Raw genomic sequence first — 26,896 nt, 5'->3', positions numbered from 1 at the left:
GGCACACAGAGCCCATGGCAGCGGGAGGGGGATTGGGGGCATACAGAACCCCTGGCAGCTGGGAGGGCTGGCTCTTTAGATCAAGCAGAGCAGCTTGTGCGGTCAGCGCTGGAGACCCCGGTTCGATCCCCAGGCATGGGGTGAAGGCCCGGGGCCCCTCTTGCACAGACCCCAGTGGGAGGGATGAGCTTTAATGGCTCTGCAGACAACTTGGCCCCCTCCAGCAAAGACCCCCCCCGGGCCAGACTCCCCCCACCCTGAAGTCAGGGTCTGATTCTCCAGTCTCAGGGTGTACCTGGCTCCCACTGGTCAGGCCCTGCCGAGGAGCAAGGGCCAGTAGCTGCTGCGGAGCTGGCATGAGCCAGCCCCAAGGCCTTGGGCAGGGTGAGGAGGGGAAATGCCCTGGCCCCCTGCCCCACTCTGGGGTCCCCCAGCAAAGAGGGGGAATAGTGTGGACATGCTGCCAGTGTGCACCTGGGTGTTTGCTTCACCCCGGTATCCCCAGGGGGATGAGGCCTCAACCCCCACCTCCAGCCCCTGGCAGCTCGGTCCACTCCCTGCTCAATGGGGGCTTCTCTTGACCACCCCCTTTCCTCAGAATAAAGGGGGGTGCGGTGATGCTGTGCTGCCCCCTGCTGGGCACAACGGGATGATAGGTCTCTCAGTTATTGCTGTAGTAATAGGAGTAGGACAGGATCCCTTAAAGACCTAAACAACCACATGGAGGGGAGCCCTCAGGGAGGGAAACTGAGGCATGGGACAGGGAAGTGGCTTGTCCTAAAGTCATCTAGAGAGTTAGTGGCTTAGGTGTCAACAGCTCTGTTCCTTGGTCCTACTGCCCTCTGCGAGATGGGGAGAGAACCCAGCCCCCTCCCCCCCGGATCTCATCACTAGATCCCAAAATTGTCTTTAATGGGGGCCAGGATTTCACCCTTTGTGTCATTTTCCCAATGCAACTCCAATAGGCCATGCACAGAGCTGATGCTGTGAATTGGGGGGTGGCGGATTCCTGGGGGTTCCAGGTGCAACCCAGAGAGTTTGGTAGCTGCAGCGCTCTGTGACTTAGCACCTGCCCAGCTCAGCATCCTGTGCTGGTACTGACTTGGGAGATACGTCCCTTCCCCGTCATGAGTCCCATAGCCCTCCTGGCTTTGACTGAACCATGAGTGGGGTGGGGGGGGGCGTTATTCCCAGTTGCGCATCCCCAACGTTTAATTGGCAGTGCCATGTTTTTAGAAAAGTTTCCATGTCAACAAAAACGGCATTTTTTTAATAGAAAAAAACCTTTCAATGAAAAATTTCCATCCAACTCTAGTGCTGCTCCCCAGCTCTGGAAGGGGAGTGGGGTCTGGTGGGTAGAGCAGGGAGACTGGGAGCCAGGACTCCTGGGTTCCATCCCCAGCTCTGGGAGGGGAGTGGGGTCTGGTGGTAGAACAGGGAGTCTGGGAGCCAGGACTCCTGGTTTCCATCCCCTGCTCTGGGAGGGGAATGTGGCTTTGGTGCCCACATGCAATGACAAGACGGGAACAGGGTTAGACCCGGGCTCCATCCCTATCCCCACTGCAGGGCCGAGCCATGTTGGGGTCACCATGTGTGCACACGTCATGGGAACATGGTTACAACATGTGTCTGTCTCCTCTGCATTGCATGGTTCAACCATGTTGGGGATGACACGCACTTGTCGTGGTGCTGTGGTTTTTGGGTCTACATGTGTCAACTTTGGGGACACAGCCCCGACACCTCTCTGTCTCGTGGGTAGGATGACACTGAAGTGACTGGGGACTGTGTCAGGGACCATGTGCCCACACATACTTCCCGGGATGCGGTTAGCCTTGGCTGTGCGGATCACATTTTAAAGATACCTTCAGGGGATTTTGCTTGACCCAGCTCCCCTGGACCTGGAAAGGATTCTACTGTAGCCAGGAACTTCCTGGGCCAACCTGGTCTCAGTTTACACTGGTGTAAATCCAGAGTGACTCCAACTAGATTTATGGCTGGGTCACTGAGAGCAGGATCAGGCTCCAGCTCCACTGATGTTGAGATCACACTACATTTCCCAGTTGGGTGAGAAATGATTCTGAATTGCACTGGTCTATGGCCAGGGAAACAGATCAAGATTAAGCCCTAATTCTACTTCAGGGAGGCCAGATGGTGTAACTGAGAATCCAAATTGGGCCATGACTCCCTCCTCTTTGCTGAATTTAACCCAATGTAACAGATCAGAATCTGGTCCTGAGTGTGTCTGGGGCCCTGATCTTGGCTGGTCCCAAGGCACTGCTAGAATGAACATGATTAATAATAATTATAATGAATGGTTGTCTACCTAGGAAGCTAATCCAGAACCACTCTGTGTGTAGAATCTTGTTCCTGCCTTGTTCTGGAAGTGGATTCAGCTAAACCAGAAAAGGGCACCCCTCATCTGGAATAAGAGCATCCACATATGGAGTTATTCAGGAATACCTATTCCCCTTTAAATTTACACCCTACCTTAATCCGAATTAATTTTTAAGTGTAGACAAACCCTAACTGCAGCCAGGGGAGGACTCCAGATTTCCTCTAGGAGAGCTGAGATCAGAGTCTGGCCTGACCCCATTGTAGTCAGGGGGTAACTCTGGATTGACCCGTTTCCCAGGGGAGCTGAGATCAGAATCTGGCCCTGCCCCCACTGCAGTTGCAGGGTGACTCTGGATTAATTAGGAGGAGACTGAGAGCAGAATCCGACCTGACTCCATTGCAATCAGGGGGTGGTTCCAGATTGACACAGGGGAGGTGAGATCAGAATCTGGCCCTGCCCCCCATTGCAGTTGCAGGGTGACTCTGGATTGACCCGTTTCCCAGGGGAGCTGAGATCAGAATCTGGCCCTGCCCCCACTGCAGTTGCAGGGTGACTCTGGATTAATTGGGAGGGGGCTGAGATCTGAGTCCGACCTGACTCCATTGCAATCAGGGTGTGACTCCGGATTAACACTAGGGGAGGCGGGGCGGGGGGCTGAGATCAGAATCTGGCCCTGCCCCCACTGCAGTTGGGGGGTGACTCTGGATTGACCCTAGGAAAGCTGAGAGCAGGATTCGGCCCTGCCCCCATTGCAGCCAGGGGTCACGCCGGATTGGCCCGGAGCCGGTTCGTGGCCCGCAGCTCCCGGCGGCGGCCACGGAGGGGTTCCCGTGGCCAGCCATCTGCCAGCAGCGGGGGGGGGAGCGGGTGGCCCCGGAGTGACACCCCCGCCGCCCAATCCCCTCGCGCAGCAGCACAAAGGCCCTGCGAGTGTGCCAGGGCTGCATGGCGGGGAGGGGGCCCCGGGCCGGGGGGGGGAAGGGGAGCCAATGGCACGGCTGGGGGAGGGGCGGCGGAGGGGGAGTAGCTTGCAGGGGAGTGGGTTTCCCCGGAGTTGGTGGGGGAGGACGGAGCGGTGCAAAGGGAAGCGCTGCGGAGCCGAGCCATGGAGAGCAGCAGCCTCCAGTGTGCAAGGTACTGGGGGTGAGGGGGCACCCCCTGTTAACCCGTGAGGTGCCGGAGGCGGAGCAATCTGGGGGCCCGGGGCCTAGTGGGGGGGGGATGCACGGGCTGCAGCCGGGTTGGCTCGGCTCGATACAGCCCCTGCCCCCCAGCCCCGGGGGTCTTGGGAGCTGCCGAGTCAGCAAGATCCCAAGCAGGGGGCGCAGTGCAGTGCGGGGGGGAGGGGATTTTTTTACTATGGGGGGCAATCCCCCCCGGATTTTTCGTAAGTCTCTATGCTTCCCCCCACCCGCCCCGGGCTATGCAGGAGATAAGATAATCACCTATAATGTTCTTGAGGCTGCACACAACTCCCCCCCCCCCGGAATTTGTCTGAAATGAAACCCCGCTGTGCAATGCTGGTCCTGGGGGCTGGCGAGAAACGCTCCCCTCTGCCCCCCCCCCGTTATGCTTGGAGTGGGGCAGTAGTCACAAGGCGCCCCCTCCCCCGGCTTGCATTGAGTTCTCTGGCTGTTTTGGGGGGGGCGAGACTTTGCAGACGAGGTCGATTGCGGGTGGGGGAGGGGCGATGACTTGATAATGCCAAAGTTTGGCTCCTTGTGACGTCAGCGGGTGAATTTCGCCCCAGGGGAGTGTATGTGTGTGGGGGGGAGGGGTTTAGGGGGGTTATCGTTTGTGGAGGGGGGGCGGCAGGGATGCACCTAGCTGAGCAGAAGCTACAGTTGTGCCACGTCTGATCGGCTAATATGGGGGGGGGAATGGGCTGGAAGACCCCCCCCCCCTCCCCATAACATCTCCAGGGCCAAGCTCACCAGCTTCTGTAGCCAGGGAATGAGGAGGAAGTGGGTGTGAGCAGATCCCCACCCCCCCCGCAAAAAAACCCAACCCCCCAACCACACACTCTCCTTGTTTTCAGTCTTGCCCTGAGCCTCTCCATGAGCCGCCCCCCTTGGGGTAATCGGGGTTTGGGGTGCTGTGCGCAGAGGAGTGGGGGAGAAGAGAGATGGAGCCGGCTCCGCCATCCCTGAGAGCCTTGGGGACAGGTGCCTGATCCCAGCAGGGACCTCTCTGGTGCCAGGGGCGGGGGCTGCGTCTAGACACGCTTGTGCTGAAACTGGGACTGAGTTTTGCTCGAGTTTTAAACCCTGCTGATTTCCAGGCAGCGCCCTGGGGGCTGAGCTGAAATCTACCTGAGTTGCATGTGGCCTCCGATTCCTTCAGAGAAGGGGGGGTTTGGACCCAGATCAGAACTTTCCCTAGATCTCCGGGGGTGGGAGCAGGGAAGCTGGTGCTGGAAGGGGTTAGGTGACCAGTTTGGCCTTGAATGGACACTCCCTTGAGCAAAGGTGCGGCTAACCCTCTTGGGGTTGATCCCAACCAAGCGATGGCTTGGGGAGCTTTACTCTACCCGGGTTCATACACCCTGTGCTCATCACCGTCCCGTCTGAGCACTTGGATCAGAACCGCTGGGGGTGGGGCGGGTGGGTTGGGTCTCGGGGGCTGAGTGTCCGGTTTCCTCTCCGTTATAGGAACGGGCTGGAGGGTGTGAGGTTGGTGTGAGGATCGGAGCTTTCCCTGGATCTCTGGTGCGGGGATTGCATCCCGGGACCGTCTCCGCAGCTTACAGAGATGAGAGCGGGTCCGGGGCTCGAGTGGGGGGCGGTCAGCCCTGAAGTTTGCCTTCCAGCCGCCCCGACCTTTAATGAACAAAGTTATCCGAGGGCGGCTGTCGGGCCAGAGGTGCTGGGCTGTGCTGAGAGTGGGCTGCGCGCCAGGTGGGTGTGTCAGGTTGTTGTTTCTTTGGGATCGGAGGTCGCCATCAAAGTTTTTCCTGACCCGCTTGGGAAAAGGGGCATTCGTGGCAATGGAGCAGGGCCAGTCAATACCAGCTGGGGATCTGGCCCCTTCTGAAATCCTGCTGGTGTCTCTGTAACCTTTGCCAAGCTAGTGTGCGGGGCACGCAAGAAACCCCTGCCCCGCCCGGCGCAGGGGATGGCTGTAGCTGAGACCCCTGTGCTTGGACTGCAGCAGAAATCCGGAAGCTCTGGGTGCCAACCTCCTCTGTGCTGCCCCCTCTTGGCTGGGGTGGGGATTTCCCAGCCCTGGGATCGAAGGTCAGGGTGGCACACTGTGCCCAAGCTGCACTCGGCTATCCCACCCCCTGCTCCTGCGGCTGGCACCCTTGTCTGCCCCCGGGATGCTCCCCCGTCCATCTCTGCACAGTGCCCCCTCACGGCTGGCACAGAGCTGGGAGATATTTCCTTGGTGCCCGGTTCTCCTGCCCCTCCCCGCCCCCCCGCCGAGTGGTTAGCATAGGGGGCGCTCCTTGCCCGCAGTGCTCCCCTGGGTCGCAGTGGCACTCCCAGAACTGGGTGTATATCCTCTTGGGCACAGCTCCCTCCTCCCCTCGCTGGATGCCCCCGCCTGGCACCAAGCCTGGTCCAGCCCCTGCATTGCAGCCCAAGCAGCTGACTCTTTCCCTCCTGGGTTCCTCCCCCACATAATGCGGCTGTCCGGCTGCCCGCGGGTGCTTTGTGGGGGGGCGGGGGGAGTGCGCCACGTGTGTGTGTGTACATCACATGTTCCAGCCCGGTGCCAAGCCGTGACGTGGGGGGGGAGAGGGGGAGGAGCTGCGCCCTCTGGTGCCATACGGAGAAGCCAAGTCCTGCTGATCGGGGCGGTGCTGATCCGGGGCTGGTGGAGGGGGTTGGCGGCAGGCGTTGGCATTCGTGGCCTGCGGGGCGACTCGGTAGGATGTTGGCGCAGAAGTGGCACCTGTGGGGTGAGTCACTGTGGCATAGCCAGCACCCCTTGCATATCTCACCAGCATCTTCCTTCTCCTCTCTCCTGTCTTCCTTTTCCCACCCATCCTCTGCCTTTTCTCCTCTGTCCGCTCTGTCTCGCTCACGCGCTCTCTTGGCCCCCCCCGCGCTCTCTCCTGTCCCCCCTACCCCACTCACTGTCCGCTGGAGTCTCCCAGCGTTGCTGTTTAGCTGGGTCCCACCTCGGTGTCAGCGGGCATCTCTCTGTTGCCTGAGCTGGGCTTGTGCCACTGGACCGAAGCAGGTGGCGTTCTCTGAGCTCAGCTCGGCCCAGGGGTGGCTGGAAGGGGGCAGGGTGTGATCTGGCGGGAAGCGGGGAGCCACGTAGCAAGGATGATTAAGAAGCAAGTTCAGAGGGGTGATCTCCCCCGGCACACATCTGTGGCGCTGCGGACTGAGCTACGGGCACGCTGCATGAGATCCTGCTCCCCCTACCACACCTGTGGCTGTGCCCAGCTCCAACCTGGGAAGCATCTGGGTGGCGTGTCATTCAAGGGGCACCTTATTTTTCTGGGTCTTTTCTCTGGCTGGCAGGGTAGGTGGGTGAGTGGGTCTAGTGGTTAGAGCAGGGGGAACTGGGTGTTGGGACTCCTGGGTTCTCTCCCCAGCTCTGGGAGGGAAGTGGGGTCTAGTGGTTAGAGCTGGGGGGGGATCTGAGTTCTATCCCCAGCTCTGCCGCCATGTACATTTGGGCCAGTTCCCATCCCCTGTCTGTGCCACTGTTCCCAACTCTGCAGAACCTCCTAGCGGAAAGGTTAACGGGATCATGTTGCTGTGGGTGCACCGGGCTCTGTCTGCGGGAGTGACCAGCAGGGGGCGGGATTGGGGGTGGAGGTATTGCCGCTCGGACCAGCTGCTCAGCGCGCCGGTGGCTGCTTCTGTCCTTAAAATATTAGAGGAAATTGCAGGGAGTCGCTCCAGGACGGGCTGGTGTCCGTCTGCCGGGAGGTGGTGGTGGTGGGGGGGGTATATTTTCCATCCAGCTCTTTGTGACCCTCTCATGGAAGGTGCTTTTCCTGATTCAGTGTCATTACTCCCAGGGACACACCCGAGATCACCCAGTGAGGGACAGAACCCAGGAGTCCTGGCGTCCGGCCCTCCTATTTCAGCCACAAGACCCCACTCGCTTCCCTGATCTGGGGATAGAGCCCAGAAGTCCGGTCTCCCAGCCTCCTTTACTCTAACCACTAGACCTTACTCTCTTATCTGGGGATAGAACCCAGGAGTCCTGGCGCCCAGCCCGCCTATTCCAGCCACAAGACCCCACTCGTTTCCCTGATCTGGGCACAGAGCCCAGAAGTCCGGTCTCCTAGACCTGTATTTATTGCCAAGGCCATCCCTGCAGTCCTGAGCCCAGAAAGCTGGAGACCTTGGTGTAATGGGCACTAAGAAAGGCCTGTGGTTCTGGATCCCTTTTCCGCATGAATCTCCGAGTCTGGTGGCGTGCGGGTGGGGTGTGTCTACGGTCGTGGGGCAGCCGGGTCGTCTCTTGACCCCCCCCCTCCAATCCCACAGCCGGAGGGCTGGCGATGTTTCCATGAACCAACGCCTCCAACTTCCAGCATGGCGCCCAGGGCCTGGCATCCAAGCCAGTTGGCCGGGCCCAGCTCCCGGCTGGGCAGAGCTGGGCCTGGGGGCAGGGAGCTCGGTGGGGGGTCAGTGAGGTTGGCAGGTGGGAGCAGCAGAGGAGGGTGGGCAGGTCACTTGCGGGGGGGGGGGGGCGGGGTCAGGGTCTGGACTCCTGCTCCCCTTGCCACTGCCCCCCCAGTTCTGTCCCTGGAGCCCAGCAAGGGTTGGGGGGAAGTCACTTGGGGTGGGGTGTCTCTGGGAGGTTAAATGGCTTCTGCTCCCCCCCAGTTCTGTCCCCAGTTACCCTGGGTTACTCTTCTTCCAGTTTGTCTCCCCCCTCACTTCTGTCCCATGTCTCAGCCCCCACCCCGTACCCTGTCCTCTATGTCCCACACCGGGTTCCCTCCCCCTGCTCAATGTGTGCCCCATAACCCAGCAGGGAGGAGGTGGGGGGGTCCCTCCAGCTCAGCAAAGGGGCTTGACCGCCCCCCCCGACGGGCAAACTCCCTCACCCTGTCTGGTCCCTGCCCCCTGCTGGCGGGGGGGGGGAACGGGGGGCTCAGGTCCAGCCGGGACGCCCTATGGCAGCACCCTGTTCCCCGGCCAAAATTAGCTGGGCCCTGGGAGCAGCAAACAGGAAAAGGCCTGGCCTGGCCGCTGCCTCCCCCTCCCCTCGCCCGGCTCACGTAGGCCCAGCCGGGAGAGGGGCCTCTGGGCTGCCTGCCAAGGGCGGGCGGGGTGCGGGGGCTAGGACTCCTTCAGCCCCCCCCCCCCCGCCACCGGTGCTCTCTGTGGAGGGCCAGACCCCTGCTCCTCCAGAGAAGGGGCTAACTCCCCCCCAAGTAGACCCCCCCCCCTTCCCAGGATTATCTCAGTTCTGCCCAGCCACATTTCCCTAGCGGAGGGCTTCCCATGGGTACAGGGCACCCCCCCGACTATGGGGGGAGCTGGGACATGGGAGGGACTTTCCCAAGGTCACAGAGCAGAAAGAACCCAGGAGTCCTGATTACCGCTTCCCCCCACATTACTAGATCTCACTTCTCTCCCAGAGCTGGGAGAGAACCCAGGAGTCCTGACTCCCAGCCCCCTCCCAGCTGTAACCACTAGACCTCACTCCTGCCTTATCTGAGACAGAGGCAGCCCAGACACACTGGGTGCTCTGAACAGTGAATGGTTCGGTGGCAAATTCCGAGCTGAGTTGCTTTTAAATGAAAATAACAGCTAGCGTTCCTTTCCCCACCCCGTCGCTGGATAACGTGTCCAGGGGCCGGGAGCAGGGTTTGGGATCCAGAAGGCGCTGACTGTGGTTCTGGTTCTGGGTGCGGTTCAGTTCTCGTTCTTATTTGGCTTGGATCTGGTTTTGATCTGGGTCTGGTTCGGATCCGATTCTGCGTTGACTCGGATCTTGTTTTGAGCTGGGTCTGTTTCTGATCCGGTTTGGTGCTGGCTCAGTTTCATTCATTCCCACGCAGTGTTCTTGGCTCTGTCGGCTGGGCCGTGGAATTGGGCCAAGGCAAGGTTGTGTTGCCTGCCAGTGTCGGCCAGCCGTCCCTCCCGCTCCCGGCAGCGCCGGGATGCAGCAACGTGGCCCGTGGCCATCTCGGCTCGTGCTGTTGGCTTGGCACCCGGGCATGGGCTGCACGGGGCTGGCCGTGGCACGGGATCGGATGGGAAACCCAGGACAGATGCTCTGTCGGCTGTGTGACGTGGTATCGGTCATTCAGCTGGGGGTGCTTTCCCCTCCCAGTCAGTGCTGGCCCCAGTGCCCCAGCACTGTCTCTTCCTCTTGCTGTGAACTTACAGCTGTCAAGCCCCAGTCCAGAGGTGGCTGCATTTCAGTGTTGGGTGGGGGATCGCTGTACCAACCAGTCCTTAAAATGCTGTGCGTGTGTATCACTGCACAGCCGTGTGTCATAGATCCTGTACTGCTCCGAGCTAATGGGGATTCTCCGTTCTCGTTTGGAGCAGGGGAAAAGGGTCCATCCCCTGCTGTGGCTGGAGTTGATGTGCCCTTTGCCAGGGCCGGTGGGGGCTTCCTCCTCCCCCTCCTGCCGGCTCTCTCACTGCCCAGGGCACCACCTTCCTTCTGGTCTGGTGGAGGGGGGGAGGGGGTCTCCCACCCTTCACTGCTGCCCCCAAGAGGGGAGGGGGCTGGGCAGGTGTGGAGGGCGATTGAGGGCAGGGAAGGGGGTGGTGCCAGCCCTTGCTGGTTGAGGGGGGCAGTGGGGCTTCACACCCCTTAGTCCTTGGGAGGCCTCAGGTAAAGGGCCCCCTCCCCCCCACTGCACTACACCCCCTCGGGTGGGGCCGCGGGGACAGAATGCTCACAGCCCAGAGCGGCCGGGGGCTCTGGCTTTTTGCCCGCTCAGGGGTAGATGGGGGGAGCAAGTGAAAGGGGGTCCTTGGAGGGGTTCTAAGAGGCCAAGCAGGCTGGGGGTGGGGGTGGGTTGATCAACATAAAAGGCCCCTGCCCAGGGGTATATTGGTTGGGGGGGCTGGGGAATAGGCTGTAGGGGCTGATCCCACCCCAGGGGGTGGCTGTAGACTGTAAGGCGAGGGGAGGATTTTGCCCCGGAGTGGGGGGTGATCCCGCCCAAGAGGGTGGGGCTGGTTGGAAGGGACCTGCTGGGGTTGGCGGGGAGGGTTGGTTAGCAGAGTGGTTGGGCTGGAGGCTGACAGCTCCCCCCCACCCCCCCACCCTTCCCGCAGCTCCAGGCAGCCAGGCCTGGCACCCAGCCCAGTGTGCAGAACACGGTGTCCTGGACAGGCTGCCAAGCGCACGTGCGGACGGCACGCGGGGGAGGGGAGCTCTGCTATGGAAGGAGGGGAGCTGTGATTTAGGGAGTCTGTGATGGGGGGAGGTGTGATTCAGGGGGGTCTCTCCCATGGGGGGACCGGAGGAGCTGTGATTTGCGGGGGTCTGTGCTATGAGGGGGAAGGGAGAGGCGTGACTTGAGGGGATGTGTGTGATTTTGAGATCTGGGGTACCCTCTGGGGGGGGCAGGTGCCCTTTTATGGGGAGTGAAGGACCCGTGGCGGGGAGGCGTGGGGCAGAGGTTCTGTATTTCACGGCAGATGGTGGAGAAGTGGGTTACCTCACCCAAGGAGTTTTCCCACACTGGGTGCCGGGCAGGGCACTGCTCTGGGGAAGCTCACAGCTCTGGGGTCCCACACTGGATGCTGGGCAGGGCACTACTCCGGGGAAGCTCACAGCTCCAGCACTGAGCCCATGCTGAGAAGCAAAGCTCCCTGCTGAGACCTGGCCTGCAGTGGGGGTGTAAAATCGAGGGGCACACACGTTTGAGGGCGGGTGTCCTGGCCTCTGAGCTGTCTGTTCCCAGGGCTGGGCCACCTGCTGTCACATGCTCAGGGCGGTAACTCACAGCTGCCAGAACATAACATGGGCGGGGGGGAATGCTTCCTCCCCCACACAAGCTTCATCTGGGGCAGGTGTCAGGGCACTGCTGTGAGGAAGCTCGCAGCCACACATCTCAATTTCCCCCCCCCTCCCCTCGCACATGCTTGCTCTGGGACAGGCATCAGGGCACTGCTGTGAGGAAGCTCGCAGCCACGCCTCCCTCCCCTATGAGCCCCCTCTCCTGCAACAGCCCTCCCAGGGCCCCACGATACCTGTTGGACAGAGAACTCTGCAACTCGGGGCATGAGTGAGCGGCTCCCCCCGATGGCAGGGCTCGGTGCCCTCCTGCCCCATACTGCCCCCCAGATTCTAGCCCCCTTCCATGGCCTAGACCTTTCCCCACTGGAGCATCGCCAGCTGGGGGGCCTAGCTTGTGCCGCTCCCGTGTACCAGGTTCCCACCTGTGCCCACAGCTGGCCCCGAGCCTGGCTCTGAGCCCCCCCCCCCCCATGGTACGTTGCTGGCGGCTAAGATGCTGATACCTCTGGCAAAGCCCCGCGTCCTCCCCGGGCGCCCGGCTCCCAGGGTGGGGTGGGAAGTGGGCAAAGGGCCAAGGACAGGGTAGAACAGGCTGTTCTCTCACGGGCCGAGGGGGAGGGGGCGGGGGCGGGCGGGCTCAGCAGCTGGGCCCTGCGGATTGTGGGAGGGTCCGGCCGGAGGAGGGTGAGCCAGGCAGGAGGGGGTGCCAGGCTGGAGTTGCACCAATGATGCCGGGGGCGCAGAGACGGGGGATGGTTTGGGTAGGAGCTGGGGAGTGGGAACTGGCATCGGGATATAGGGGTGGACAGCAGCTACCATGATATTTGGGGATATGGGGTGGGCAACGGGAAGGGGGCTGTGGGCTATTGGGAGGGTGCTGGGGTTTGGGCGTGGGAAGGGGGCTGTGGGATACTGGGGGGTCCTGGGGTGAGGCATGGGCAGGGGGCACTGGGATATTGGGGGTCACTGGGGTGAGGAGTAGGAAGGGGCTGTGGAATATTGGGGGTTCTGGGGTTGGGAGTAGGAAGGGGTGGTGGGATATTGGGGGGCACGGGATGGGGAGTGGGCAGGGGGCACTGGGATATTGGGGGGTGCTGGGGTGGGGAGTAAAAAGGGGGCTGTGGAATATTAGGGGGCACTCAGGTTATGGGTGGGATATTGGGAGGCACAGTTTGGGAAGTGGGCAGGGGGCACTGGGATATTGTGTGTGTGTGGGTGGGTGGGTGGGGGAGAATGGTCCTGGTCTCTTTCCTATGCATAGTTGGCTTAGACTCCCCTCCCCTCACCACACACTGCGCCCCTCCCCTCGAGGTTCCCCCACATTTCCCTTTGCCCCCTCCCCTGATCCCCACTCCTAATATTAATGTCTGTTGGGACCCCATGCAGGACCTGGTTCTGAGCAACCCTGCAGCTGCTGGGGGGTGGTGTGTGTTGGGGGCTTCCTGATTGTAGGGACTCTGGGGGTTGTCCCTGTGCTGAGGGCTGCCCTGTCCCCCCGCTCTGTCCCCCCTCTCCCACAGGAATATTCCAAGGGGCCCTGGGAGGAACTGGGTGAACGGGGTTTGGGGTGACCCTGTTTGGCTGAGTACAATCAGCGGTGAGCGGAGCCGCGTGGGGGTCGGGGGGGGGCTAGTGGGATCAGAGCATGGCGCCTTCCTGCCCCTCCCAAAGTCAAACCAGTCAGCAGTACAGCTGGAAATAGAACCCAGGAGTCCTGATGCCCAGCTCTTTGCTGTAACCACTGGACCGCACTCCCCTCCCAGAACCGGGGATAGAACCCAGGCATCCTGCTTCGTGCTGGGGCCTGGGGTGTGTGTGTACTGCACATGGGTGGCGGAGGGGGGGGACGTGCGTCCCCACGGAGCAGGTGCCCTGACTTGGCGGTGCGTCGTCTCCCCCACCCTCCACGGCAGCCGGTCTACGACGGAGCTGCGCAAGGAGAAGTCGCGGGACGCGGCGCGATGCCGGAGGAGCAAGGAGACCGAGGTGTTTTACCAGCTCGCCCACACCCTGCCCTTCGCCCGGGGGGTCAGCGCCCACCTGGACAAGGCCTCCATCATGCGCCTCACCATCAGCTACCTGCGGATGCACAAGCTCATCACCTCGGGTGAGGCCCCCTCCCCACCTTTGGGTGCCAGGACGTTCCCGGCTCGGCGGACGGGCGAGGGGTGGCACCAGCTCTGCCCTCTCCCAGCAGCCGGGTGGGCTCCATGGGCTCGCAGGCTTCAGGACGCTGGTGGGGTCGAGGTCAGGAAGGGGATCCTGTCCCCTCTGGGCATCGTGGGGGAGACTCGGCTGGCGCAGAGGCATCCGGGATTGACCATTGCTGGCCACGGGCTGGAGGGGCCCATGGGTCCGGGGAGGGAGAGAGATACCAGGCTGGATGGGCCCCTGGTGGGAGGGCAGCAGGGGCCTCTTATCACTGGGGGAGGGTTGTGGGGCAGACTGGAACCTGCCCTGCCCCCCCGGCTGCCCCTGACCTATGCTTGCGGCCGGCAGAGGAGTGGCGAGGGCAGCCGGAGCAGGTGGATGCCTGTTACCTGAAGGCCCTGGACGGTTTCGTCATGGTGCTGACGGAGGAGGGCGACATGGCTTACTTGTCGGAGAACGTCAGCAAGCACCTGGGGCTGACCCAGGTGAGTGTGGGTGGGTGGGAGCCGGCACGGAGCAGGGCTGGGGGCTCTATCCCCAGCCCCACTCTGGGATCCCCTCCGTGGCTGCTGCTTTGGGGGTGGGAGGGGGCGGGGGGCGTGTTAATCCATCGCCCTGCTCGGGTACGCAGGGGCCCCGGAGGGGGGGGGGGAGGCGCTGAGTGTGTAGCTGGGGCCAGGGGGCAGGTCTGGCATAGGGTGACCTCCCCCCTTCCAACACTGGTTGTGATTTTACCCCCGGCCCCCCCGCAGCTGGAGCTGATTGGACACAGCATCTTCGATTTCATCCACCCCTGTGACCAGGAGGAGCTGCAGGATGTGCTGAGCCCCCGGCAGGGTGAGTGCTCCCCCAGGCCCCCCCCCGCCTCCCTTCAGGGTCCCCCCGCAGGGTGCATGCTCCCCCCAGCCCCCTGTGCAAGGTGAGTGCCCCCATGTCTGTGACCTCCCCCCCCCGTCCCCCACTATCCCATATGCATCCCGTCCAATCAGCTCCCCTTCGTAGTTGCCCCCTCCCCATCCTGGAGCCCCAGTCACCAACACCTGACCTCTCACCCTCACTGTCGCACACGGCCCCTGTAACCGCCCCCACACTCACCCCACTCTTGTGATTAACCCCAGTCCCACAGCCTCCACTGCCCCTCCCTGCCCCCCAGGGGCACCAGCCTCTGCCACCGCCTGACACTGCCCTGCCCTCTCCCCTGCCGCAGGCTTCTCTAAGAAGAAGGACGTGAAGACCGAGCGCAGCTTCTCCCTGCGCATGAAGAGCACCCTGACCAGCAGGGGGCGCACCGTCAACCTCAAGTCGGCCACCTGGAAGGTGAGGGGGGTGTGTGTGTGTGTGGGGGGGATCTAGAACAGTGGGTGGGGATGGAACTGGGTTCTGGAACATTCCAGGGCACCATGGAAATCAGCTCTAGAACAGTAGTGGAAGGGTTGCTATGGAAACAGTATTGGAGCAGCTGTGAAAACAGGGTTCTAGGACAGTACCAGCGTGTTGTGGAAATGGGGTTCTAGAACAGGGGTGGGGGTCGGCATGGATATGTGGTTCTGGGACAGTGGTTGGTCACTATGGAAACAGGGTTCCAGAACAGCTCTAGGCCGGTCGCTGTAGAAACGGGGTTCTAGAGCCACACTGGGGTGAGATTAGAATGGGGCCAAGGAGGTGGGCATGGATACAGGCTTCTGGAGCAGTGGGGGATGGGCCACTGTGGAAACAGGGTTCTAGAGAACTTGCTGGGGGGGCACTATGGGAAGGTAGTTCTGAAATGGGGTGGAGGCGGTTGGCGTGGATATGGACTTCTGGATCAGTTGTAGGTGGGCTTCTATGGGAAACAGGGTTCGAGAGCAGCAGGAGGTAATGTCCAAATGGGGTTCTAGAACGGCAGTAGGCAGGTTGCTATGGACACAGGGCTCTAGATCAGCAGAGGAATGCAGAAACGGAGTTCTCGAATAGGGTGGAGGAAGTTGGCATGGATATAGGTTTCCGGAGCAACTGCGGGTGGATCACTATGGAAACAGGGCTCTAGAAGAGAAACCAGGGGTTGCTACGACACCAGGGTTCTAGAGCAGCAGCCGGGGAGTTACGGGGGGACGGTGGTTTTGGAACAGCGGTGGGCGGATCGCCATGGAGACAGGATTCTAGGACCCCCCCCTCCAGCGTGGGGTCCCAAGGCAGAGCCTTGTGAGAGTTGGGGGTGGAGCCTGGAGCAAGAGGGCTCTGATTGGCCACCCGCCCCCCGTCCCTCCCCCCAGGTGCTGCATTGTGCCGGCCACATGCGATCCTACACCCCGGTGCGGGAGGGCCCGGAGGAGGGAGAGGAGGGGTTCGCGGAGCCCCCCCTGCGCTGCCTGGTACTGATCTGCGAGGCCATCCCCCACCCCGCCAACATCGAAACCCCCCTGGACAGCAGCACCTTCCTCAGCCAGCACAGCATGGACATGAAATTCACCTACTGTGACGAGAGGTGAGGGGGCCCCGCCCTCGCCCCACCCCTGCTGGGGGCCCTGCCTTCACGCTTCCCTCCCCCGCCCCACGAGGGAGCCGGCTCTCACGCGGTCCCATCCCATCCTTGCCCCCATGAGAGGCCCTGCCCCCATCCTTGCCCCACAGGGGTTCCCATCCCCATGAGAGGCCCCTCCCTCCCCCCATGCTTTCTCCTCCCCCACCTTTCCCCTTTCCCATCTCCACCTTTTAGGGCTCAGCCCTGCCCCAGCGACCCCTTCCTTTCCCCACCTTGACCCCACAAGTGGCTCCTTCCCCACCCCCACGAGGGCACAACTCCGGCCCTGGGAGCCCCTGATCCACCCCCACTGCTTCCCCCTCCCCCACCTTGCTCTCCTGGAGGGAGGGGGTTCTTCCTCGGGGTCCCCTCTCTTCACCCCCATGCTACTCTTTGGCCCTCCCAAGGGTCCCCTCTGCTCCTCTCTGTCCATCCTCTCCCCCACCTTTCTCCCTCTCACAGCCCCCCACTCCAAGTTCCCCCTCTCCCAGCGCTCTGATGCTACAATGGCTCTGCCGGTGGCAACTGTTCCAGGGTACTGGGGCACCCCCCTGTGCTGGGGGAACCCCTAGCCCGATGTTGCTTCGGGTTGGGGGCGGGGGATTACGCAGAGCTACGTGGGATCCAGCCGGGATGGGGGGAGAGGTGTCTTGCTGACTGGAAACTTTCCCCCCCCCCGGTCTCCCGGGCAGGATCGCGGAGGTGGCGGGGTACACACCCGACGAATTACTGGGCTGCTCCATCTATGAGTACATCCACGCCCTGGACTCCGACGCCGTCAGCAAGAGCATCCACACCCGTAAGTGACCCCCAGCCTCCCGCCCCCTGTCCTCTACGGCCCCTGCAATGGCAGAGAAAGCCCCGGAGCCTCCTGCTCCGAATGCCCCCCTCCTCCACTGCAGCTAAAGGAGACTCCCCATTAGCTGCGAGCAGTCCTGGGACGATGACGCATGGCTGAGCAGTTCCCAATGCATCCAGCAAGGGGCGAAAGCGCACCTCCTAGCCAGTGCGTTGTATTATATGGGAGACGGTGTGCCAGATCCGAAGAATGGGCCCATCTAGCTTGGGGTACGCACCCCTCAGTCAGACCACGGCCCATCCAGCCTGGTATTTGCCCCCCCGTCAGCGCAAGAGCCTCCTTCCCTGTGGCCCCCCATCTCTTGCCATCCGTCCGTCCATGCCGTCTCTCTCAATCTGTCTGTCCATCCTCTCTCTCTCTCTCTCAATGTGTTCGTCCTGTCCTGTCTCTCCTTCTCTCCCGTCCCGTCCCATCTCCTGTCCCCTCCCATCCCATCTTTCCCGTCTTGTCGTGTCTCTCCCATCCCGCCCTAGTTCCGTCCCATCCTGTCTCTCCCATCCTGTCCTGCCTTGTCCCAGTCAGTCTCTCTCCTGTCTCATCCCGTTTCTCTCTGTCCCATCTCTTGCTCCTGTCCCGTCTCTCTCTCTGTCTGTCTCTCTGTCCAGTCCCTCCCCGCGGGCGGCTCTGACCCCTCCGCTCCTCCCCGCAGTGCTGAGCAAAGGGCAGGTGGTGACGGGCCAGTACCGCTTCCTGGCCAAGAGCGGGGGCTACCTGTGGGCCCAGACGCAGGCCACCGTTATCTCCAACAGCAAGAACTCCCAGCCCGAGAGTGTCGTCTGCGTCCACTTCGTCCTCAGGTGGGAGGGGCCGGGATGTTGGGCCGGGGGGGAAAGGGGCCCGTCTGTTGGATGCGGGGGGAGTCGTGTCCTGTGGCCCCCAGAGACGTGCAGCAGCTCTGAGGAGAGCGGGGTCATGGACCACCCAGCACCTGGCCACTCTTGCTCAGTATGGCCCCCGCTGGCTCAGCCCAGGGTCTGGGGCGATATTGGGACCAGCTGAGATGGGCGGGCTGATGCTGGGATGGAGGGGCTTGGGGGCGGACTCCAGGGACCAGCTGGACTTGCCTCAGTGGGAGCTGAGCCGGGGAGGGTGATGTAAGAGCCAGCTCAGGGTAGGGGGGTGCTCGACTCAGCTGGGATGAAGGTGACATAGGGCCCAGCTTGCTCCGTATCTGCTACTTGTGCTGGTAGGAGCTGAGCTGTAGCAAACCAGCGGCTTCCTGGCCATCCTGTGGCTGGGTACTTTGTGGCCACTTGGCCTCCCCCAGACAGAACCCAGATTGCCTTGTACCAGCGGAGCTGAAGAAGAATCCCCATCAGCTGCCGGCAGTATAGGGGCCATGAGACACAGCAGAGTGCCCCCGACTGCGTCCTGCGCACTGGAGCTGGTGTGAGCTGCTGGCCCCTGACACCTGTGGAAACAGCGCCCTTTGCCTCCCCCGCACCCCAACTCTGTTTCCCTTACAGCCAGGTGGAGGAGACAGGCGTGGTTCTGTCGCTGGAGCAGACTGAACGCCAGGGTGAGGGGCGGCGCCTGCCCCCGGAGCCTGACCCTGCCTGCCAGGCCAACGGGAGCCCCGAGGAACTAGAGCCAGACACTGGGGAGACCGTTCTCAACCTCAGCTTCGGTACGGAGCATGGGGAAGGGGAGCCCATCGTGCTTCAGTTAGTTCCTGAGGGGGGTGGGGTATGGGGTGGGTGTGCTGGTTCTTTGAGAGGCCGGGGGAGTGAGCCAAGTGGAGTGGTGGGGGTGGGGTATGGGGTGGGGGAGGTTGGGCAGGTATGGGACTGGGTGTCAGTGGGGTTTGTAGCAGCAGAGGTAGGGTGCAGGGCGAGGTTTCGGGGCGGTGGGGAGTGGGATGTTGGAGGTGGAGGGTGGGCGGCAGAGATGGGGCATGAGACAGGGCATTGGGGTGGTAGTGGGGGTGGGGCAGCAGAGGTGGGGGGCAGGGGGCAGAGAGGGGGACGGGGCAGGGCATCAGGGGTACTGGGGGCAGGGCAGGGTGTTAGGGTCAGGGGGTGGCAGAGGTGGGGGGCAGTGCATGGTGTTTGGGGGTCTCCGGGGCAGGGGGCATGAGGGGCGGCAGAGGTGGGGCGCAGGGCATTGTGTTGGGGGCAGTGGGATGCAGGGTGAAAGATGGGGTGTATTGTATTTGGGGGTCTCCAGGTTCTGGGGTAGGAAGGAGGGGGCCAGGGCTGGCAGAGGTGGGGCATGTGCAAGTTGTCTAGGGTAGTGGGGGCAGGGTGGGGTGATGGAGTGGTGGGGGTGGGGCGTCAGAGGTGGGCAGGGGGCAGAGGTGGGGTATGGGGCAGGGTGTCAGGATTTAGTAGGGGTGGGTCAGGGTGTCGGGGTAGTGACATGTAGGGTGGCAGAGGTGGGGTGCGGTGTGCGGTTTGGGGGTCTCAGAGTGCCGGGGCAGGGTGAAGGGGGTTGGGGGGCAGGAGGGCCAGCAGAGGTGGGGTGGAGGGTAGGGTGTCGAGGGCGGGGTAACAGGTGGGCCGGGGGGCGTGAGGGGCACTGCTCAGAGAGCCGGGTGCCAGTCGCCCCCGTGACCCTCCGCTCCCCGCAGAGCGGCACGGCCCCCGGCTCCTGGCCTTCCTGCGCCCGGCCCACGTGAGCGAGGGGGAGCTGCAGCGTGACCCGCGCCGGTTCTGCAGCCCCGACTTGCACCGGCTGCTGGGGCCCATCTTCGACCCGCCTGGAGCCCGCGCCAACAGAGAGGGGGCCCTGCGGGCACGGTCCTCCCCCCGCCCGCCAGAGGCCATCCTGCCGCCCCAGGACTCTGCCAAGAGTGCCGCCCCGGTAAGAAGCCTGCTGTGGGGCAACAAGGGGGCTGGGCTAGTAGGGGGGAAAAGGGGGGGGGCTTATGAATGGGGGTAAGGGCTACATCACATTCAGGGGGGCAGAGGGTGTGTCTGGGGTTAGTGAGGGAATGGGGGGCAGTGGCTGTGCTTCTAGGGGGCAGCAGGGGTGATGGGGTGGAGTTTGCAGGAATGACGGGTGACGGGGACAGCAAGGGGCAAAGGGGGCTGTAGGGGGACTGTGTCAGTGGGGGAGTAGCAGGGGAAGTGGGGAGGGGGGCTGCATCCGGGGGAGAATGGGGGGCAGGGAGCTGTGTCCATGGGGGCTGCAGGGGGTCTATCAGGGGAGTGGAGTGGGGGTGGGGCTGCACCACTGGAGAGCTGTGGGGCTGTGTCCGTAGAGGGAGGAGCTGAGAGAGCTGTAGGAAAGAGGGCAGTGGGCGGAATGGGGCTGAGGGAGTGCGGGACAAGGACCAGGGTGGCATGAATGGGGGCCAGGTGCCGTAAAGAGGGGGCTCCCAGTTGGCTCCCCGCCCTCCAGCCCTGTTCCCCTTCTCCCCCAAGGCCAAGCTGCTCTTTGACATGGAGAACGTGCAGAAGCTCTTCGCCTCCACCCAGGAGGCCGTGGAGACAGCACTGCAGGTACTGCGGGGGGAAAGGGGCAGCCACCCCTATTGCCAGGGACTTTGTCCCCCCAGGGCTCCCAACCCTGCTCCCCTGCCCCCCAGGCAGAGGGTTCCCCCGCCGGACACAGCCAGGAGTCACCCCTGAGATTCAAACCGTTACTGACTCCGGGATCCTCACGTGATCCCACCCCAGTCCTTATATAAGTAGCCCCTGTGCCTTGCCCTAGAGGTGGCTGCATCTTGGTGCTGGGCGCAGGATCCCTTTATAAACAGCTGCTATGCCCTCACCCCAGAGGTGGCTGCATTTTGGCGCTGGGCGAAGGGTCCCTGCTGCTGCTAATGCCGCACTCCCCCAGCAGGATTACGAAGGGTTCGACCTGGAGATGCTGGCTCCGTACATCTCAATGGACGACGATTTCCAGCTCAGCAGCACCGACCAGCCCCCCTGGCTGGCTGAAAAACGGGGTGATCCTGCCGCAGCCAGGGGAACAGGCCCCCCACCACCACCTGCCTCGCCCCCATTGCGTCCTCGCTCCAGCAGCTTCCATGGGGTGTCTGCCCGCGAACCCGACCTGCCTGGCCTGCCCCGCTGGGGCAGTGAGACCAGCCTGAGCCAGCCTCGGTCCCTCCAGCCCCCAGAGGAGGAGCCCATGGAGCTGGAAGGGGCTGGGTCACCACCGACAGCGCCCCTAGGGGGCAACCACAGGGATCACCCAGCCTCACACCTGGGGGCTAGGAAGAGGTGAGAGGGTAGGGCAAAGGGGATGGGATGAGGCATGAACCACAGGAGCTATGAACCTGGTATCCCCCCATTTCTGCCACCCCAGATCAGACCCATGTAGCCTGGCACCCCCCATCCATATTTTAACTATAGTAAATTCCTGCAGCAGGGAGTCCCCTAGGTAAATTATTTGCTTCCTTTGGTCCCTGTGAGGTTTGTCTCCTTGTAGCTGCCGTGACCTTGTTCCTGCACCAGGAGTGAGGTGAGCAGGGAGGGTCCATCCGGCCAGCTCAGTGCCAGCCAACTCCTTACATGCCCCACTTCCCCCCCACACACTCCAGGGCCTTGGAGCTAAACCTGGAGGAGGAAGGGGCTGACTTTCTGGAGGCGGCACCCCTGAAACGTGCCCATGGCTCCGAGCCCGACAGCTTCCTGCTGCCCTCCCTTAACCTGGTACGTCTTGCGCCCTGGCACTGGGGTGGGGGACGACAACTAGTCTGAGATATTCAGAGACATGGGGCAGAGTGGGTGGGGGGCAGGCCAGGGGTATCAGGGAAAAGGTGGGGAAAGGGGTCAGGTTGGAGTGCTTAGGAAGGGGGCCGGTGGGGGAATGGGATGGGAGGGAGTAGATTGGGGTTAGGCTGGGTGTGGGGCAGCCTATGGGAATTGGGGAGATGGGGCTGGGTGATTTCCTGTCCTCTCAGCTGCACTCCCCCACCCCCCCCAGGGTTTCCTGCTGAGTGTGGAGGAGGGGCTGAACGCCGGGGGCCCCCGGGGCAGCATGGTGCTAGGGCGGAAGCTGCTGGCCCTGGAGGAACCAGCGGGTGAGTGCCACACGGTTTGGGGATGGGGCTCAGTCTGAGTCATGGTGGGGGAGGCTGGGGCATCCCCGGGGGGCAGGGCAGGGCAGCGGATCCGACCACCCACAGCCCATCTTGTCCCCCCCAGGAGGCGCCTCGCTGCAGATTCTCCCCCGGGATGGGTTTCCTTCCTGAGCCCCCACCGGGGAGCCACTGCTGCCCCGATGCAGGAGGGTAGGGACCTGCTGCCCTAGCTAAAGTCACGGCAGATGCTGCTCCCAGCGGGGACCAGCCTGGCCCTCTGCCTCTGGGGCTATGGGAGAATCAACTGTAACAGTACAGGGCATACACAACCGAGCAGTTCTGGCTGCATCCAGCAGATGGCAGCAGCACACTTACTGGCTAGCTCCTTGCACTCTTTGACTGGCAGTCTTTGTTTGGCTGGCACTCTTTGTTTGCCTTGCCTTGTTAACCAGCAGAACTCCCTGCCACATGAGATTAATCCCCACCCTCCCCTTTTTTTTCTGTCCTCTCCTAACCACCCCCTCATCCCATTACCTTTCACACCCTGCATCCCGCCCCCTCCAGCCCTGCTGGGCGACATGCTGCCCTTCGTGGTGGATGGTCCAGTGCTCTCCCAGCTGGCCCTGTACGACGGCGAGGATGAGGCCTTGGAGCAGAGCGGCGGGCACTTCCAGCCGGGCGAGGAGCTCCTGGGGGAGCTGGACCAGGCCACCTGATGGGTCGGGCTCCCACCCGACGCTCCCACTCCGCAGATGGGACAAACGGAACCAAACCCGACCCCAGCCCGTTCCGGGGGGAGGCACCTGTCTCTCCCCGACATCCCCCCCACCAGCAACACTCACCTGCTCGCCTTCCCCTCCGGGGCCCAGAGAATGCTACCTACCTCAGCCCTGCCCCCCAAACCGGGCCTTCTGTTCCTTAGGCCTCTTCCCCCCCAAAAAATATTGGGGTGCATGAGGGAGCGGAGTTGACCAGCCCTGCCCTGTGGTGTGGGGAGGGGCGAATCTCCCTTTTAATGCCGTCCGCCCCTTAATGGTGCTGGGGGAAATCTGCCCCCTAGGGGTGACACTGGGGATTGCAATAGAAGCCAACCAAATGGGGCAGGGGACAGTCCCCCAATTCCCCCCCCTTGCCCCGTGCTCTGGAGCCGTGTCTGGATCAGAGAGCCAGACTGTTGTGCTGGATGGATCTTGGCCCCAATTGGGGCGGATCCTGATAGCTGGGGGATGTTGGCGGGGCTGGTGATGGGGAACGGACAGTACCCCTTGTCCTTCCGGTGCAGGGTGGGGTCCCTTCCCCCAATGTGGTCGGGGGGGGGTCGGGATTGGCTCTCCCTATGTTCCACTCACCCCACCCCACCGGACCCCCCCATCTTTCCCTGTCCTTGCTGGGACCACCGTGGGGGGTTGGGGTTGCTCATACTCCCCCACCCCCCTCCAACCCCCGGTCCTTAACCAGAATCCTCCTGGTGCCTCTTGCCACATTTACCTCAGCAATGCCATCTCCTCTTGCCCCCCGGGGAGGAGAGGGAGCACAATGGGGGGGCCGAGGGATGATACCCCATCAATTGCCAACTGGCAGCTATTTCCCCCTGGCAGAATTTGGCCCTAGAACCCCAAATCTCTCCATTTTTTTCATGGCCAAAATGGTGGCTTTGGTAGCCACAGTGCAAATGCTGCAGAGGCCAATTAAGCAGGCACATCCCCCCCCCCCCCCCCCCCGGTCTTTCAGCCACTCAGGATTGTATTTCCAAATCAGTTGCCCTGTCTGAGCCGCGTGGCCCCGAATGGTCCTTTTCTAGCTGGCAGCTCCAACAGTTTGTAGCCACGGCCCCCTCGCTCTGCCTAAGAGGGGACCCCATTTTCCGGGGGGAACCTGGAATGGGGCGATCCATCGTGCACCCCATGGGTTTCTTTAGCTTTCCAGGATATCTGGCAAGGGGAGGGGGGTGTTATTTCATAGGGGGGCAGAGAATTCCCTTTTAAAACGGGTTATTTTTAAGCTTTGTTTCTGGTTGATTTGGGAGCAAGGGAATCTCCTGCCGCCCTCTAGCGTCAGATTCCAGCCTTGGGTCCAATTCTGCTCACGCTGAGGCTGGAAGGGGGAGCAGCGCCAGCCGAGCGCCCCCCACTCTGCGGATACCACACGCCCCGGAGCATTGCCAGCTCCCTGTCCCCCAGTACTGCAAGGTGCCAGCTCACGATGGCTCATTCTCCCAGCCGCTTGGCACTGGGCTCTGCATGAGCGGGGTGGGTGATGTTGAACTGGGCGCGACGGGGTGAGGGGCTGCAGGATCGGGACAGAATCGGGTCCGCAAGGTCGAGTACGTTGAGAGATGAGGGATGTAGGCAGGGGAAATTATCCTGTCCCGATCCCGGTGAAATCTCACAGCAGGGTTTCAAACCTGCTCTGGACCCCCTTCCCACCATGTTTCTTTCCTTCCCCTGCCCGCTTTGAACAATTGTTCAGTCACGATGGGATGTTTTCCTAAAAGCTCTGCTCTCGTTCAAACAGGGCTGAATCGATCAGACTAGAGCGGTGGTTTTCAACCCATGGGCCGCACACCCCTGGGGGTCCACAGCCTGATTCCCAGAGGGGCCTGCACCTCCATTCGAAATGTTGTAGGAGTCTGTTGTGTTTTTACTGGTAGCCTTCTACTAGTCCAATCTCGAATGTGGATGCAATTACACTTGGATTAAGTTAGACCCATGTAGCGTATTCCCCTTCCTATACAGGAATAAGCTATCCCGGGATAAACCCCTTTATCCCAGGACAACTGAGTCCCCCCCTTGGGGGCGTTGTACTGCATTAATTACCCCGGTGCAGTTAAGGCAGAGCAATTATTGTGTGACATAAACCTCTGGTTTCCCACCTAATCCGTTCCACTTCTCCAGCCCTTGGCTTGCCATGGGAGGAAAATTGAACTAGATGGATGTTTAAAATCCCTTTTTTCACTGATCCCCTTAGCGGGAAAGTTTCACCATGATTTTAATTCTTTGAATGAAAGTTAGGGATGGGGGGTTTATTGGCTTTTTTTTTTCTTTGCCAAACCAAGATGTGGGGACTTGCTTCAGTGGAAAATCTCTCGTTTGGTATTAAATCAGACTTACAGGAATGGTGGCAGGGGTGGGACAGGGGATGACGCTTCCGCCCTGGTTCCTTGTGCCATCGCTTGCGCTAGTGCAGAGCCTACGCTCCCAGCTGGGCATGGTGGTGTGTCAAGCTTGCTGGGCACCAGGGTCGATGGTTGCACAAGGCGCGATTCAAGCCCCGTTTTTTTCCCTTACTGGCGGTGGGTTTTCTTTTTCTTTTTCCCCAGATGTTCCCTTTAAGCAATGATGGACACGACTCCTCTACCTCCCCCTTCCTACCGTATTTCCCTGCGGGGCTTGCCCCCCCGGCGTTATCTTTCCCGATGCCAGTTGCCGGGAAGTAGAGTTGCCAATTTTGATGGGACGTGTTTCTGGAGGCTTGATCACGTGACATAATCTTTAATTAAAGATTCATCTGGAGACCCCAGGGGACAATCCCAGATGGTGGGCAACCCTAGCGGGAAGTGGGGTGAGGGAGGGGAAAGAGGGGGCTGAGCTGAGCCCCAGGTGGGGCGCTGGGTTTCAAGGCCGACTGTTAATTGCGTTGCAAACACAACACACCCACCCACGCGCACAATCTGTAGACGGGCACCGCCCATGCAGGCAGCTGTTCAGAGCCGCACATGGCCACACGCACAGACCGACGGCCTTCTCCCAGCCTGGAGAAGGCCACGCCCAGGGCTGGGGGGGGGGCAGGGCCTCCGCGCCCCTTTCTCCGGCCGCGGCCCTGCCCCGCCCTCCCGGCGCCACCTTTTTGGTTTTGTTTCGTTGATTTCACTTTCCGAGACTGTGGTGCTCTTTTTTTTTTCTTCTTGTCATTGTCATTATTGTAGGGTTAGCGTTTTCCTTGTTGTTGGGTTGTTACGCGCACACGCCCCCCCCCTCAAAGCCTGGCGCCCCCCCAGCCAGCCCCACTTTTGGGGGTATCTGACGTCCCTTTCCCATCCACCTCTCTTCCAGTGCGATGTGGACCCTCAGATTGCTCCCCCATTAGCAACCAGCCTGGTACATGGCAATGGGGATCCAAGTTAGCCCCCCCAAATCCCTGGGGTGTTTACCCGACCCCATGGCAGCTACTGGAGCAACCCTCTTTTAGGAGCACCCTGTTTTTAATGGGGGGGGGTTAAAAACACTGTGACTTGGATATACTTGGATTCCCACTTTCCCGCCTGTAATATGGGAGGGGGGGGATCTGTGGGAGATGGTGGAGCAGGGGGATACTCCAGTAGAAATTGGAGCCTCCCACATTGTTTTGCATTTGAGCTGAGCAATTTGGGGGGGAGTGGCTCTTGGCCTTGTGTATCTTGGCTCCTCGCAGCCCCACCCCAACCTTTGCCCCCCCTCCCGAGCCAGGAAGCCTAGGGTCTAACATCCTGGAACTGGGGTAAAGTCTGGAGGGGCCTGATTCTGATTTTGCTGACACCCTGGGAATCAGGAGACACCTCACTGAAGTCTATGGGTGTTAATCAGGAGTGACTCCAGTGAGGTGAAGCCACCTGGCCCTGCTGGAAGATCAGGATTGGGTCGCTCAGAAGAGGGATTTTTGGTGAAGGAGGTGAGGGGGGCAGCCAGGTGGGATGGGTTGGTTCCAGGCTTTGGGGCATGTGTATTTTTTCTATCGTCTCCTCTGCCCGTGTGCGTCCGGTTTCTTCCGGCACCCTCTGGACATAAACACGTCTGGTAACACACCTCGGCTCACCTTGTCATTGACTGCAGGGACCAAGCCGGGAGGGAGTGGGGGGGTCTGTGACTTGGGATGAGAAGAACCCCCCTGGGCCAAGCCCACCAGGAAAGGGGAGCTCTAGGAGCCTACGGCTGAGGCTGCCCGGTCCCTCTGTGTGCTGGGTTGGCTTTCTGACAAAATCAGTCCAGTGAGAACTTGGCACCTGGAGGTAGCTCATTTCTCTGGTTCTAACCACTCGACACCACTCCCCTTCCAGAGCTGGGGATAGAACCCCGGACTCCTGACTCCCAGCCCCCCTGCTCTCACTCACCAACATTCTGACAGAAGTCCCTGTCTGGACAAAGAGCCCCCCAGAGGGTGGGAAGATGGGGTTGGGGGCATGGTCTTGGGACC

The 26,896-nt window shown here is 61.7% G+C and overlaps 1 protein-coding gene across 6 annotated transcripts; it reads left to right on the top strand.

The window, feature by feature from the left end:
* The first annotated feature begins 3,353 nt into the window (after window positions 1–3,353).
* Window positions 3,354–26,507, top strand: HIF3A (hypoxia inducible factor 3 subunit alpha). 6 transcript variants are annotated; one of them, XM_038381877.2, is made up of 16 exons: window positions 3,383–3,469; window positions 4,987–5,232; window positions 13,159–13,352; window positions 13,745–13,881; window positions 14,149–14,233; window positions 14,604–14,713; window positions 15,649–15,860; window positions 16,589–16,695; window positions 17,405–17,552; window positions 18,222–18,382; window positions 19,325–19,557; window positions 20,121–20,198; window positions 20,542–20,924; window positions 21,245–21,356; window positions 21,631–21,727; window positions 22,292–26,507. In XM_038381877.2, the coding sequence occupies exons 2-16, from the start codon at window positions 5,087–5,089 to the stop codon at window positions 22,441–22,443; spliced, it is 2,355 nt and encodes a 784-aa protein (XP_038237805.1). In that variant the 5' UTR covers window positions 3,383–3,469; window positions 4,987–5,086; the 3' UTR covers window positions 22,444–26,507. The 6 variants fall into 6 exon arrangements, with proteins under 6 accessions (XP_038237807.1, XP_038237806.1, XP_038237805.1 ...); XM_038381876.2 differs by having other exon boundaries at window positions 20,539–20,924; XM_038381879.1 differs by lacking the exon at window positions 4,987–5,232 and having other exon boundaries at window positions 3,354–3,469.
* Window positions 26,508–26,896: the final 389 nt, after the last annotated feature.

Source organism: Dermochelys coriacea, chromosome 23, assembly GCF_009764565.3.
Source record: "Dermochelys coriacea isolate rDerCor1 chromosome 23, rDerCor1.pri.v4, whole genome shotgun sequence".
NCBI lineage: Eukaryota > Metazoa > Chordata > Testudines > Dermochelyidae > Dermochelys > Dermochelys coriacea.
This window is presented reverse-complemented; position numbering and strand designations above follow the sequence as displayed.

What these genes read in the sequence shown, in the direction of transcription:
- HIF3A (XM_038381876.2), top strand. Translation starts at nt 5,087, where the DNA reads ATGAGAGCGGGTCCGGGGCTCGAGTGGGGGGCGGTCAGCCCTGAAGTT. An exon ending in GCACAAGCTCATCACCTCGG is followed by an intron (nt 13,353 to 13,744) that starts GTGAGGCCCCCT and finishes TGCGGCCGGCAG; the next exon opens with AGGAGTGGCGAGGGCAGCCG. An exon ending in CCGTGGAGACAGCACTGCAG is followed by an intron (nt 20,199 to 20,538) that starts GTACTGCGGGGG and finishes GCACTCCCCCAG; the next exon opens with CAGGATTACGAAGGGTTCGA.